Source organism: Thermobia domestica, chromosome 15 (genome assembly GCF_964235325.1).
Source record: "Thermobia domestica chromosome 15, izTheDome1.hap1.1, whole genome shotgun sequence".
Taxonomy (NCBI): domain Eukaryota; kingdom Metazoa; phylum Arthropoda; class Insecta; order Zygentoma; family Lepismatidae; genus Thermobia; species Thermobia domestica.
In genome coordinates, this window is record NC_137468.1 from 53,793,450 (window position 1) to 53,809,059 (window position 15,610).

Here is a 15,610-nt window from a genome sequence, read left to right on the forward strand (position 1 = left end):
TTGCGAGTAACGGTGGTTCAGTGGTGGAGCGCTCATCTCTGATGCGTCGGGTCCCTGGTTCGATCCTAGCTCTCGCCAATAGTAGACAAACAAGTGTGTGTGTGTGTGTGTGTTTTATTGGAATTCTCCCGTTTCCTTCCCCCATTTCATTCATTAGGCCTATCAACATCACCTTCTTCCATAGTCTTGAAGGATAATCATTGAACGTTAAACTAAAATAAAAAGTTCTTCGAAATGCAAATTACTAAGATTATTAGTGATTTCAGATTCTCCGCCGGTGGGACTTCCCAATACACTGAGAGTGAAAAATAGTACTGCAAAAATGCAGCTAAGCCACATTATACGCTATAGGAGATACAGCTATGGAGAAATTCCATATCCTAGCTGCACATTTGATAGACCTATGTAGCAGTAATGAGTCCAGCTTTAATTTATTGAGGACAAACAGAGGGGCAGAAATATTCTTTGGCGGCAGCTATTTTGTCGTATATCGAAAATAATAGTTTTATTTTACTTGATCTAATTACAATACATGTCTGGGAGGGCGAAAGATGCCATCGGGGAGTAGATGCTCGCCACCTTGCCCTCCCTAGCGTCGTCACAGCGGTCTAACGGTCGGCATGGTTGGGAATTGACAATTGAAAAGAACAAGTTGGAAAAATGTTGGCCCAACGTAGATATAGGATGTTGGCTAGCCCACCATTTTCTACTGTTAGACCTATTGCCTGTGCTAGTAAGGTAGCTCCATGAGAATTCCCATTGGATTATTCCTTGAAACCATCACTAACCACTACATAAAATTGTAAGTTTGTCTACAGTGTCTCATAAGAGGTACCCTCTATTTTACCTTATTTAGAAAAGCAAAAGTTCCAAAGAGCTTGCTTCATTTATAATTACATACATGAATATGACAATATTCAAACTAGAGTGCTGGAACATTTCACTTGTCAAACGCTGTGCTAATCATCTATTTTATCAATTTCTGATGAATGATTTACTTCTTTAAAAGTCTAATTTCTATAGTTGTTTATCAAACTAATGTTAACCCACTTGGCTATTTATATTTATAAATTGTTTATAAAATATATTACAGAACAAGGCAACCACGTATGCAGGAATTTATTTCAGGACGAGTCCAAACTTTTTGGAGGGGACCAAATTCAACACAAGAATATTTATTTTGTAAAATCACCCATAACATTATTTTAAAATAAAAGTCGGGATTTCGCGAAGGTTTCGGACTCCCAGGGCCTAGCCCCTGAGTACGTCCCTGGAACAAAGAAAAATATGAATCATGAAGGAAAAATGTATGAAGTTATATTTTTAACATACATCTTAATGAACAAACTCCATGGCTCTGGATAAGTAGCTTAACAAATAAAACACAGTTCCCTGACCAGAGCAGAATGAAATATATTAAAAACTATACTTACAATGTGTTACAGTTTCAAGGACCTAACGTCCTCTTCATCAGAGTGTTGGTGTCTAATGAAGAGGACGTTAGGTCCTTGAAACTGTAACACATTGTAAGTATAGTTTTTAATATATTTCATTCTGCTCTGGTCAGAACTGTGTTTTATTTGTTAACAAACATCTAAAAACACGTTTAAAAATCAATTGCAATTCGTCCCAGTTTTTTGTTTACTTATTATTCAGTGTGATTGGTAAATCATTCTCTTATTGACATCGTTAAGAAACAGAGCATTATGGACTGAAAGAGAAATTGACAAAGCAACGATCAATAGCTTGCGTGCGCTTCTGACTAAGCAGATAGAAAACCGAAAAGGACTTCGAAGACCTATTTTTTCCCCTCAAAGTTTTCTTTGTTCGTAGATAAAAGCAAGTCACGTTCGATTTGCGTGTTTTCGGTCTGAAGATACGGAATTAAATACATATCTTCTCCAATTTCTCATCTAGAATTGTCCTTGACAATTCAGAAGTTACGTTTTCCTTCTTTCAGCAAAATATTGTTATTTATTTTTGAGCCCAGGATTATGTAAGATAGTTTTGAATGAAAATAATATCGGGAAATAAACTAGTTCTAAATCATTTGTTAAAGGCCAACCTTGGGAAGTAGTTTTAAGAAATAACACATCATCGTTTCGTGTGAGAAAAGTCAGTTATTCGGATAGCGGTATACTGTACAAACATACGGAGTACTTATGTTTACTAAGGAAATCTGCACGGAGCGTAGGTTATCCAGGTGCTACATATATGTATTTCCGTTTTCACGCTTAGATGTTACCATTCTGCTACATTTTGTCTAACATCTAACAATCTTCAGTATATTACATACGTCAGCTATATCTTATATAGGGTCTACGTGCATCTGTATGTGAGATCGCGGTAGCTCAGTGGTAGAGCGTTCACTTCTGGTGCATGGGGTCTTGGTTCGATCCCCACTCGCGCTGAGCTTTGTGGTGGACAAACATCGAGTGCGTGGGTTTCATCGGGGTTCTCCCGTTTCCTCCCACTTATTTCATTCCGCCATTTCATTCATTTCTCATCATCACCGTTTCCTTTAGCCTAGCCACCATAACCTAGGACATTAGGATTTCATTTCATTTTTGTATGTGGGAGCCTGACTGCCTGTATAAATTCTTTCTTTTGTGCGGAAAGTACGTATATACGAAACACTTACATGGAAAGTGCATATAAGATATAGATTTTCAGTTATACGTTTGTTACAGGATGTTACATACGGTTGTAGATTAAGTCGAAAAATTACAGGATTTACGCATGTAGCCTACATTTTTACGTACGCCATATAAGTTTTTTCCCCTCAGTGTAACGCGTTCCAGTTACTCATTAATAGTTGTAGACTTAACTTATTAATAGTTGTAGACTTAACTTGCACCATATCTTTGTATTATTGCATATTGATTTAGACGGACGGACAAGTGTTTTCTCTAACGGGACAGATATGTAGGCCCAACAGTGGGAAATGGTAGGCTAACCAACTACTAGCTTTAGCCCCATATTGTATCGGAGCATTTGCCAACCAACACAATTCTTACGAAAGGAATAAAATTGTGACTGGGAGCGTGCAAGATCGAAACTTTTGGATAAATAACGTGAGATTGTTGGTTGGCCAACGCAATATTTTAATTACATTGGGCAAACGTGTTTTTAACTCAATTTTGGTAATTATTATCACCAAATTAACCTGCGAAGAGGGTTATCAGGTGCGCAGTTGGAATTAATTTCTTTGAAATAAGTTGGAATTTTAATGTTCTTGATTTTTACTGATTCCTTCTGCAAGTCTACTTAAATGTCCCTCTCCCCTTCTTTGTCAAAATCCATTTTCATTATATACATAAAATTAATATTTTAAATTAAATTTGATTTATGAAGATTAATATTATATATATATACATTTCACAAACTAAGGTACATTTAAATAGTTTTGAAGAAGAAAGCGGTTCAATCCAGGGGCGGATCCAGGACTGACTTGTGGGGTGGCGGTGGGTTGTAATACTGCTACTTAGAGCTACTTTTAAGAGCTCCAAACTCTGGGATGGGTTTTATTTATATATTAAATAAGAAATTTTCCTCTTCTGGGGGGAGATCGCCTCGATCGTCCCCTCTGGATACACCCCTGGTTCAATCAAACGATTAAAATACCCATTCATTTGAAGGAAAAGAAAAAAGAAGACCCTCGTATAAATTAATGGGCTAATAAACGTACAGAACGTTTCTTGAACTTTTTTCAAATACGGACCATTTTTATTATTCAGAATCTTCTACGGACCACCCGACTCTTGTCCCCTTCAAAACCAGATTTATATATTTTACATGCTTTTATTTAAACTTCCAGTGGTTTAACCGTCTCCTCAATCTTGGAACCTTACGTTAACTAATTTTCTGACGTCATACAATACTGTGGGGACGCGGTGGCTCAGTGGTAGAGCGTTCACCTCCGGTGCTTAGGGCCCCTGGCTCGATCCCAGCTCGCGCCGTGTGGATTTTCTGGTGGACAAACACTTTGCTCGTGGATTTTCTCGGGGTTCTCCCGTTTCTTCCCACTTTCTTTATTTCACTCATCTCTCATCATCACCGTCTCCTTTAGCCTAACCGGCATAACCATGGGACGTAAAACAAATATTTCATTTCATTTCATTTTTTTTTCATACAATATTGAAATTTTGCACTGTGATGTAGTCCGCGTAAGAGTATAATATTCTATTCTTTTATACTTTCTTTCTAATTTTTTCTATTCTTTCTATACTTTCATATATTTTTATATATTTACGCGTGTTTTAACTAAGATAAATTTTAGTCGAATCGCACGGAAAAAAGTGTACGCAAAAACTTCAAATCTTGCAAGCATAATTTCACTCGTTTCCCTACGTCATACAATGATGAAATTTTGCACAGTGACATAATTCGCATGAGAGTACAATATTCCATTATTATGTTCATATATTTCTATATATTTTTAGTTAAGATTAATTTTTAGTTAGACTGTACGGAGGTAGGTCGTATAAGAAATAAAATTAAATAATAAATTACGACTAAAAGTAAAAAAATAAAAAAAATAAAGAAACATGCTTTATTTAAAACAGTAGTTCTCAACGTTTTTGGACTGATGGCACACTTTATTGTACGTGTACGGCATCGACACACACTTGTTAGATTTTTAAATCAAAATAAATTATAATAGTCAGTGACGCACATAGTTTCATCAGAGGGTTCTCATATTTTTTTCACTCATATTTTTTTAGAACAGGCATGATTTTTTTGCTTATATGTCATAATATAGTAAATGTTTATTTTTCATTATCTTGCTCAAAGGATTAAAACACCAAACCCTCGTTTGCGTTCACTACTGACAATAGTGTAAGATTATAAGATTCTATAAAGTAAGTTAAGTGTAATGTGAAATGAAACAAATCGTAATGAAAAGTTAAAATAAAAGTTTTTACGAAAATTACTTTAAAAAAAATCCTATTTATGAATGACTAAAAAGAAAAAGTATGGGAGTAACTCTCATATACTTATAAATTAGTTACTTTATTTTGTTTGTTTTTGTTTTGAACATATACCAGTATATTATAGTTATGAGTATATTCTTAAAATAGTACTTGCTGAACCTGCGCTCTGTACAAAGCACATCATTCACATATGAGCATGAATCTCTTTGTCATGCCTCACAATCTCTGTACATGTCCCTTTACAGACACAAGTGAAAGACGTCTTGATAAAAAAAAAAAAAAAAAATCTTCAAGGGGTACCATAAAGGGGAGTTTTTTTTCGATTATTTTTTCAATAGCTCGCACCGTTTGCAAGATTTGAACCTACTTCCGGTTGGAGTTTTTAATTCATGTATGATCAATGTTTTCTTTCTTCTTGCATGCAGTATGTAATAAGCAAATACATTACACACAATTAATGTCAGTGATATATGGTGTTGATTGGGCAGAACACTCCAAACAACAAAGATTCATCTTAGACTGGAGAAATGGTTATCCTTCGTTTTTTCATTATCATTTGACCATGAAACAAACGCCGGAGAGATATACTAACCCCGTATACTAATGTGTAGTGTTGGAATGTATAATTTGTGGGATATAATGCTTTACTTTTTTTAAAAAAAATCAATACTTCCAATGTACCACTCTAAAAAATGTAATAAAGAAATAAAGATATTTTTAAAAAAAATATTCAATTAGAACTGAACAATCTACACAAAATTTACAATCCATCAGTGAAAATGGCATCTTTCTAGAGCTTGTTGTTTCCGAGATATTGTCAAAAGAATTGGTCACAAACATATAAACGTCCACAAACATGTAAATTTTCTTGACCACAAACATATAAACCTAGAAGATGCAATTTTCTTGAATTTAACCTATTTTATTTTTGTCTTTTTGGACTAATGTTCAATCTCTTCGAGGATCCGCAGTCCACAACGGCATTCCTCGATGATCACTCGTGTGGTCCGTAGACTACAGTCTGAAAAGCTCTGAGTTAGAGTTTATGGTCCCGATGTCTTCCCTTACCAGTATAGTTTCTTAAAAGCAGCCTCTTTTAATGTCTCTTTATTACCAAGGTTTGTCCAATTAAACTAGCTACTTGAGAAATCGAATTTCCCTACTATGAAAATTAATTCTGAATTGATGACAAATTCTTTGAAACAATAGGAATATCACAGTTCAAATTTACTGCTGCTGTCTACGTGAGAAACAAAAAATATGAACAGCACTTAATTAGTTATTAATGGGAACGTACCTTTCGTAAAACTCTGAAAAATTATTATTATTATTATTATTATTGTCCTTCTGTGCCGTTAAAACTTAATAAAGCGTCGCAAAAGTAGCAAAGTTGTTTCAAAAACTTACCATAATTAGTTACATTTACTTCAAAATTTTTTACATTTACTATTTCTGTTACATTACATTCCAAGATTGTCAGTGGCTATTTATACATACACAGTAGACTCCCGAGTATCCGGCTCGCGACTATACGGCCTAGTTTTCTTTTTACCGTAATTAAATGAGGAAGGCAAGGCGTTGCATCGGCAACATTGCCAAGGCATCGGAAGCGGGCATCTGCTACGATCCTCCTACGTGTCGTGGGTTAAATATAAATTGTGACAGGAAAAGAGCAGCATTCTGTTCATTGTTCATTGTTTCGTTAGTGTATAACGGTCCTCAATACAGTACGCTTGTCGCTGTTCCTGATTATAATTGTATAGTATAACTGTACAGTACTGTATTCTTAAATTGTTCTTGGGGTATGCTTAATGTTTTTGTAAGTGTACTATGGTGAAGATTTGAAAAAAAAGGTGATAAACGAAAGAAAGTTGTGACTATGGAGGAGAAATTACGTAAAGAAATGAGTTCATAGAACTCCGGCCTATTTGGCTTGCCTCTGCCACATTAGTCCGGATGCGCGTGAGTTTACTGTATAACATTTATTTTGTGATTTCCGGTAAAGTTGTATTTTGTATATTCTCATTTCGTGTCCTTACAGAAAGAAGTGTCATTTGGTACCCTGAACCAGTTCGGACATCTGCCGTAGTATCATGTACTCTCATAATCGTCTTATCCAATCTCCGTTCATTTTTAACCATGGCCACGCAAAGCATTGGCTCACTAAATACACTATAATCTCTTTTGCCTCAATTTATGATATTATTTAAACTTTGTAAATAAATATCAAGCGCAACTACTTTACGATGAATCTTAAAATATTCAGTAGGATATGACACTACAGCTTGTGTTTGGATACAAAATGCAATGATTAGCTGTCAAAGTTTGATGAGACACGAAAAGAGAAGGAAGGTTCGAGATGTTACTGAGTCTGATTTCCTGTGCTTACTTAATAAGATTAATAAGGTACTATTACACGTTTTATGTCTTTGTACATAGTCGTTTATTTTGTAGCGAATCTTAACAGTTATTAATTGATCGAACGAAAATTAGTAACTTATACATACGTAAGTTTAGTTTGGAATACTCTTATAGTTAAATATTGACAATTATTTACACAAGTCTCGTATTGTTACATAAACAATAATATTTTCTTTTTTCTATAGAGAGACATTAAGTGAAGAATGTTACGAACTATGGCTTATGGCACATAACTCACTACTTAAGAAGAGAAAGGACGAGATTTATGAATATTAAGGCACGGGGAAATATATATTAAATGCGTAGACCAAACTTGGAAACATTTGGCCTATAGCTGTCCCAAGAAACAAACGATTTCTATTAACTCTGGCCTCCTTAGCAGTTGTCAGACCTGTTGGATTTCTTCCAAATCTTGGTGTTCTGTTATGGCTATCACTTCAGGCCTATTGAAGACACCCATTGGCTGCATAGGAATGTCCTCGGCACTCCTAACCTTGCGACATACATGGAAATCAGGAGATAGACGAGATGAAGGACCAATAAAAACTGAGTTTATCCTTGGTCTAGACGAACCCTCAGTGTGGCCAGGAGAGGAAGTAAAATCGTATCTGGAGGTTTTAGAAGGCCAATGAAGGTGCTGCAAGAGAAATTAATTTTCAAAGTTAAAAGAAATGAATATAATTGCAGAACTAAACAGCAACACATTTAAGAAATATCTTATAATGAAAATAATTTAAAAAGAGACACCAGTCCTTTAAAGTATAATAATGAATAATGCGACATACGTATAATATGTTAGTAAAACATAGCGACTATGAATATATATATATATATATATATATATATATATATATATATATATTACTCAACACAATTCAACAATAAATTTGGTTTAAATGTTGTTGTTATGTTTAGTGATGAGCAAATGCAAGACTAAGGCTAAGACACAACTAATATGTTTTGAAAGAACACTGCTACTAATATGATTTGAAATGAAATTAAATAACTAGTTTAATGTCCTACGATTATGCACCGAGGCTAAGAGAGATGGTGCACTGTTAAAAATACTTTCTTAAATCTGAGAAATCGTTTCTTATCTGTGCACCGAGAATATCTTTTCTTAGAAACAAGAGTTTAAGTCTCTCATTATTGAGAAATGAAGAAAAATAGATGAGGTTGTATAAGGCGAAACGAGAAAGTATACTGTTACTTTCCTTATGAATGAGACTTGCAAATCTCATTTCTAAGAAAATATTGTCTCGGTGCACAGATAAGAAATGATTTCTCAAATTCAAGAAATTATTTTTAACAGTGTGATGATGAGAAATGAATGAAATGGTGGAATGAAGGAAGTTGGAGAGAAAGCTCACATGGCGCAAGCTGGGATCGAACCAGGGGTGAACCGTGCACCAGAGGTGAACGCTCTATCACTGAGCGGGCACTTGTGGAAGACTCTTGCACAAACTGCAAGACTAAGACTTGTGCTCATCAATAGTTACGTTACTCCTCTCGTGCATCTGTCATGACACAGAAGGATTCTCATAACTTCTAGATGAAATTAAGTTAAAAAAAACAACAAAAAAACGTACACTTTGTACATAAATTTACAAAAGGAGACGAGAAAGAATTCTTTGAAAATCGAGACGAGACTTCTACAAATTGCACGAGGCGAGACGGGTAAACCTTATTTTTCGTCTCGTCTCATTTCGTGGGTCACACAGCGTACAGTTTTTAAAGTACGATCTGAACCAATTCACTGGTCTAGTGACTAGTGCGTATGCCTGTGGTGTATATGGTCCTGGGTTCGATTTCCAGTAAAAGAGCATCGAACGACGTACAATGATTCAGATCACACTTTAAATTGTAGGTCTCGTACTGCTAACGGAGGACATAAATACATATCAATCAACTATTACACGAGTGCTTCTGATGCTTCCATTGGGAATCGAACCGAGGACTTCGTAGGCCAAAGTCTTACGAATTAACCGTAGATGAATGAATATAGTTCATATCAAAACTTCAGCTTCTGCATACAGGGAAATGTAAACTTTCCTTAAATGAGAGCAAAATAAAATAGAGAGTACTAAATTTTATGGAAGAGAACAAAATACAATACAATGGAGCTATTTCTCTGCGTGCCGTAGAGGAAATTCAATGTATTTGAGAAAGTGAACATATTCCTCTCTCCATTATCATAATATCACGGATCCCGTTCGTCCCATACACAAATATTCTTAGCTCAGAGGAACTGTAAGAACAACTTGCAGTTACATTCCTCTTGTACATGTTATCCATTATGTTACACTAGGTTACATTTCTCACAGACGATGATGTTCTGTTATGGAAATCATTCTTCCAGAAAAACAAGGCTCTTATAGGGTTAGCAGATTTCTTGAGTTAAAATAATAATAATAATAATAATAATAATAATAATAATAATAATAATAATAATAATAATAATAATAATAATAATAATAATAATAATAATAATAATAAATCAGTTTGGTGCTGATCACATCGCTGGCATGTGTCGAGTGGGGTCATATTTAACATTTATACCGCCCCAGGCCATGACCCATGCGTAGGCATGGTGCGGAGGTAAGAAATTAGGGGTTCCCATAAGTGATGTGGGGTGGAAAATTTTCCATTCTAAACAAATATCAGTGATCAAGTAACAATTCCTTATTAACCATAAAATTGATTGACTTCATGTACAGAAATGTTAGAAAGTGAAAGATCATTTAAAGATTCTGAAAGTTTTCATGGTTTAGAAAATTTCCATTATTATGTAGGAACAAGTGAAACAATTTTTTATGAGTCGAAAAATTTTCTGTCATGTATGGAAAAACTAATTTTTTTTATGATTCTGAAAATTTTCATCATTTTGAAGCGAAAAGTAAAACAATTTTTTTGTGAATCGGAAAGTTTTATTGCTCTGTAGAAACAAGTGAAACAATTTTCATGGATCGGAAAATTTTCATTACGATGTAGAAACCAGGGGCGGATCCAGGACCGAGTTCTGGTGGGGGGGTGCGGTGGGTTGTCATACTGCTACTTTTAAGGGCTCCAAACTTTGGGATGGGCTTTATTTATATATATAAAATAGAAAAGCTTCATCTTCTGGGGAGGGGGCGATACTTTCTCTTTTGAATAAAAATATTAATATATTTTTTTAAAAGTTCAGTATTTGTTTTCATGAGTTGGTTAAACTGGGATTTTGGATAGTCAAAAATTTACATAGGTACTTTCATCATCCAACCGCAGGATATTATCTAAAAAATCAGACCAGTCCTCATACCAAGCAAGCATCATCTTATACTCCAACTGATAATGATAGTGTTCCAGTGATAATTTTTGGCAGTAATGTGGTTTCCATTGACGAAAATTCAATTCTTCCTTCAGAACAGTTAGCATTGTGTGTTGGGTTACAACACTTTCGCAAGATGCTTGTCTTTGTGATTTCTGAGGACTTCGAGTGAACATTTCCTGAACCACATACATATTTTCTTCCGTCCTGGATGTTGAGGGGCGACCGCCTCTCTTAATATCTGCTACAGAACCTTGCCCATTAGCTTCGAATGGCAATTCCTTATCGCCTTTGCACCTGCCGAGGCACGAAGTCCTTTCACACTTGGCCACCATCTCTGTACTTGTACAGTCACGAACATTAATAAATGGAGGTTGGAGCCATAAGAAATAATGGCTTCAGCCTCCATTTATTAATGTTCGTGACTGTACCACAGACTGCTATACTTCGTACCGGGATGCCAGCTGAGCCCGCTCACTCAAGGTTAGACGTTGCTCCATGGTGCACCACTGATACTTTCAAAGACGTAGATGAAATATTGGATAATAAAGTCTACCATTATAAGAAACAAAATGCTTTTTGTTTAATGAAAAATGGTTAGGAATTAACAAGTTACGTAAACAATTTTCAATAGCGAGTTAATTCCCGCCCACCCTGTATACAGAAAGGAAGAAAACACAATGAATGTGTTCATGAACACTAAATAATATAGGCTCTCATGAAATATACAATTAATTTTCCAAAATTTTCAAAGTTACGACTTATTTTTATGCAAAAGAAGCTGGATTTAAGAAAAAAATTCTTTCTCCGGTTAAAGTGACACACAGACACACACTCACACTCACACTCACACACACACACACACACACACACACAGACATATATATATATATTATAAAGAAAGAAAGAAAGAAAGAAAGAAAGAAAATGTACCATAAAATATTTTTTAATTAAAAAAATACTTTTTTCCTTTCATAATTTTAATGAATAAATGTGTCAGCTTGTTCCATTTACATCTTCATGTAGGATTTAGTTGTATTTTTTACGATGACATAAAAAAAATTCTACGTGCAAAGTGTACGTTTATGCTAACTACAAACGCGATAAAACAGTAATGTCTGCTCTCTTGCATTTATTATTTTTTTTTATCGTTATCTTTCCCCTTGCGCTATATAGCAGGTAGGAACGTAGATCGGAAGTTAAAATAACGAGAATACCTCTCTCTTTCTTTCGTATCTCCTGATTTGCATGCTAAACGAAAGCTGGAGTTCCAACTGCTTGATATTTGTGCCTTTAGAGCAAGATTACAGAAGAGTCTTTTTAATACTCTAAGAAAGAAGAAAAAGATTCTCAGACAGATGTATCAAACATTATTATACAAATTGAACTTATTTGTTTTATATTACGTTTCAGCTTACTTTTTTAATGAGACACTTTTGTATATACGATCTATTTCTGAGTTACTTATGGCAGGGTAACGGCCTCCGGAGCGACCTCTGTGATAAGAGGGCAGATTTGTTAAAGAAAATGCAGTAAATAACTTGATTTGACTGGATTAGCACTAGTTCTCGTATCTATGGATTTGGACGGATCTCTTAGCCTGAGTATCAGAAGCGGATGGCGGGCTAAAAGTGAGGTAGTTATAAACCAATTTCTACAACGTAACCAGTGGCGTACGTAGAATTTTTCCAAGGCTTCAAGCTTCCAGATTCATTTTATTTAAGGTGCTTCTATAGCTTAGTATGGTAAATATTTATTTCTTGCATATCTTGCTCAAAGGGAGGTTTAAAACACCGAAACCTTCCCTTTGCGTACGCCACTGTACTTAACATGTTTCCTTCCGAACACTAGAGGGTCTGTCTATATTCAATTTGTGGCTATTATTAGTGGTACCGAGAATCTGAACACAGTACCAGCAAGTTAAATATGTTATTTCATTTTATTTTAATTATTTAATATTTTCAGTAGTTTTCACTACAAATATTCTAATATGAATAAGACTCCAGTTTGGAATTCAACATACTCCTTATGTTTGACCTAAATAATAATAAAAAAAGATCCATCTGAAGGTTTGGACTCGTTACGAGAAAGGATGAAAATTACACGTTAAAAACGTCATGATGACGGAAATTGAGGACCTGAATTGAAAAATATCCAAGTCCACTTTTTTTCTTCGTATTTTCAGTTTTTTATGCATCGGTACCTATGTTTCAGTTGCATAATATCATAGCCAATTCAGTTCAGAGTCTTATGTTCAATACAAAGCAATTTCAGTTCAATAGAGTAGTATCCCAAGGGATGTTATTCAATTCAGTTGAGGGAATTAGGATGTTTTTGCATTCAGGTGAATCACAGCCTGCAATTGAAAACTTTAATAACTGAGAAACATTTTATGCGGCTATAACGCTTTATTTAACATTTTATGCAGCTCTCGTTAGTCGCAAACAACGATAAACCAAAGTTAATTACCTCTCAGATATTTGGTTTTGAGTTTAGTGTCCCTTTCAGCAGCGAGGCTATATGAGACGTGAACCTACATCTTAACGTGGGATCCAAACCGCATGAGCTTCCTCCGGAAATTATAACGATAACATTTATAAATACAGGGTGCGGCAGCGTTCATAGTGTAATTTGACTTGCGTAGTACAATGACGTACTGCATGAATGCGCGCCAGCTCGTGCCGCATTCGTGTACTAATGAGCTGCCATTTCGAGTGTGACAGTGATATGGAGCGGTGGAGTGTACAGCGTCGTGCCTTTGCTCTTGAAAGTTATTTCAAGAATAACGACTCAGTTATTGCTACCAGCGTCTATTTCGGCAACATTTCAACTTGGGACGTCGTGGGAAAGTTCCAGATGGACGGACCCATTGTGAGGTGGGTACGTGCATTTCGAACAACAGGTTTTGTTTGCAATGGCAAACCGGAAAGTGAAAGAACTGTGCGGACACCAGAAGCCGTGGCAAATGTTCGTGCTGCAATATTGCGTAGCCCAAAAAGATCTGCTCGTCGTCATTCCCAAACTGTGCATATGTCCGATCGCTCATTCAGGAGAATATTGCACGAAGATATCCATTTTCACCCATATAAGCTGCAGATTGTTCAGGAAATTAGGCCTCGCGATTGCGTTTCACGAGAAACATTCTGCCTAACCATGCGTGATCTCCTTCGCCAAAATCCACAAATGTTGCACACCATCCTGATGTCAGATGAAGCTCATTTCGAGTTATGTGCAGTGAATAAACAAAATATGCGTTATTGGAGTGATGTAAACCCGCATGAACTGCACATCAAGCCCTTGGACAGTTCTCGTGTCACAGTGTGGCGTGGAGTTGCTTCCTTTGGGATTATTGGCCCATACTTCTTCGAGGGTGACAGCGGTGTGGCTGTAACTGTCACCAGTGAACGCTACCTAAAGATACTGCAAGACTTCGTTCTTCCCCAATTAGGTATGGTCGATGTGGATGTGGGGAACAATTATGGTTTCAACAAGACGGAGCGACGTCGCATACAGCCAGAATTTGCATGGATTTCTTGCGACAGACATTTCCAGGTAGAGTAATTTCCCGTTTTGGTGACATTTCCTCGCCGCTTCGCTCACCTGATCTTTCATGTGCAAAGTTTTTCCTTTGGGGCTACCTGAAGCAAGAAGTGTTCCGAACACGTTGTGCCACCATTCCTGAGTTGAAGGATCGCATCAGAACTGCCGTCGGTAATGTCCCAGGGAATACGTTACGCCGAGTTATGGAAAGCTTCCAACGCCGCCTAGATGAATGTTTTGTGCAGAGGGGGCATCATTTGACAGGAGTCATATTCAAAAAGTAATCCACGCAATGGACAATGACTTACACATTAGTAAATGGCATACCTTTAACTATTAATTGACATAAGAGGTAATAAATAAATTACAGTTACTGCCTGATGGTGTGTTTCTAATATCCTACTATGAACGCTGCCGCATCCTATATACAGTATAACCTCGTTAACACGAACTCGCTTAAGCCGAACACTCGGTTAGGACGAACAAAATTTCGGTCCCGGCATCGCTGTACGTTATCTTATAGGAAGTTTTATCGGTTAACACGAATTTCGGTTAGCACGAATTACGAACTAATTTTTAGTCCCTTGAGTCAGTAAAGGTTTTCATTTAACACGAACTTTCAATCCTTTTTTTTTAGATCATTTTTCTTATTTCAGATTTCAGTCCAGATTAGTTTTTGTCATACAGTATTTATACAGACGAAAATTGCCTTGTAAATAAGAGAAAAACCAGAAACAGGTATCTATCCTCCCTTATGAGGTATTGATTCTGTTCTCCGTCAAGCGCTGAACATGCAGGTGCTTGGCAGACGAGCTGCTAGCGACAGCTCGAGACAAAACCTCTTCTCTCCCCTGTAACTCCAAACTGGTGACAGCAGTCAAATCCCTTTCCGTTACTAGCGATACCCAACCTGCAAGCGGAGTTATCAATTTTATAACTTGACCTGGATTTTCTGCGTGGAAACTTTTTTTTTTTTTTTTAATTTTCAAAGACAGGATAATAAGCTTACTGTAGTGTTTTCACTTTTCAGAGGACGGTACCGATACCGAAACTAGTCTCGATCTCGATCTTAACTCGAATTTGAGACCGAGCCGCGCTTTTCGAAATCGAGACGAGACGGAAACTCTCAGTCTCGTCTCGATACAATTCTGTGGATGGTATCAAGACGGAGAATAGTCTTGGTCTCGTCTCGAATTTGGAACCGAAACGAGACCGAGACTACTCAGTCTCGTCTCGATACCATCTCTAGTGTTTTCTATGACATACATAATATACTCTAGTGGTCTGTATACTGTAGTGCGTATGTATGGAGAAAATGTATTCGAATAATAAAATTTGGTATATATATATATATATGTTGATATGGACGACAGTCCGTATCGTATGATACCATTTTTCTTTATGGCCA

The 15,610-nt window shown here is 36.2% G+C and overlaps 1 protein-coding gene across 1 annotated transcript in view; it reads right to left on the reverse strand.

Annotated features, from left to right (window-relative positions):
* Positions 1-5,286: 5,286 nt before the first annotated feature.
* LOC145671032 (uncharacterized) overlaps positions 5,287-15,610 on the reverse strand; it is a 762,494-nt gene continuing 752,170 nt past the window's right edge. Inside the window, exon 7 of the mRNA XM_081739703.1 lies at positions 5,287-7,992. Coding sequence (XP_081595829.1) covers positions 7,741-7,992 — 252 coding nt within the window. The 3' untranslated portion in view covers positions 5,287-7,740. The remainder of the gene's footprint in view (positions 7,993-15,610) is intronic.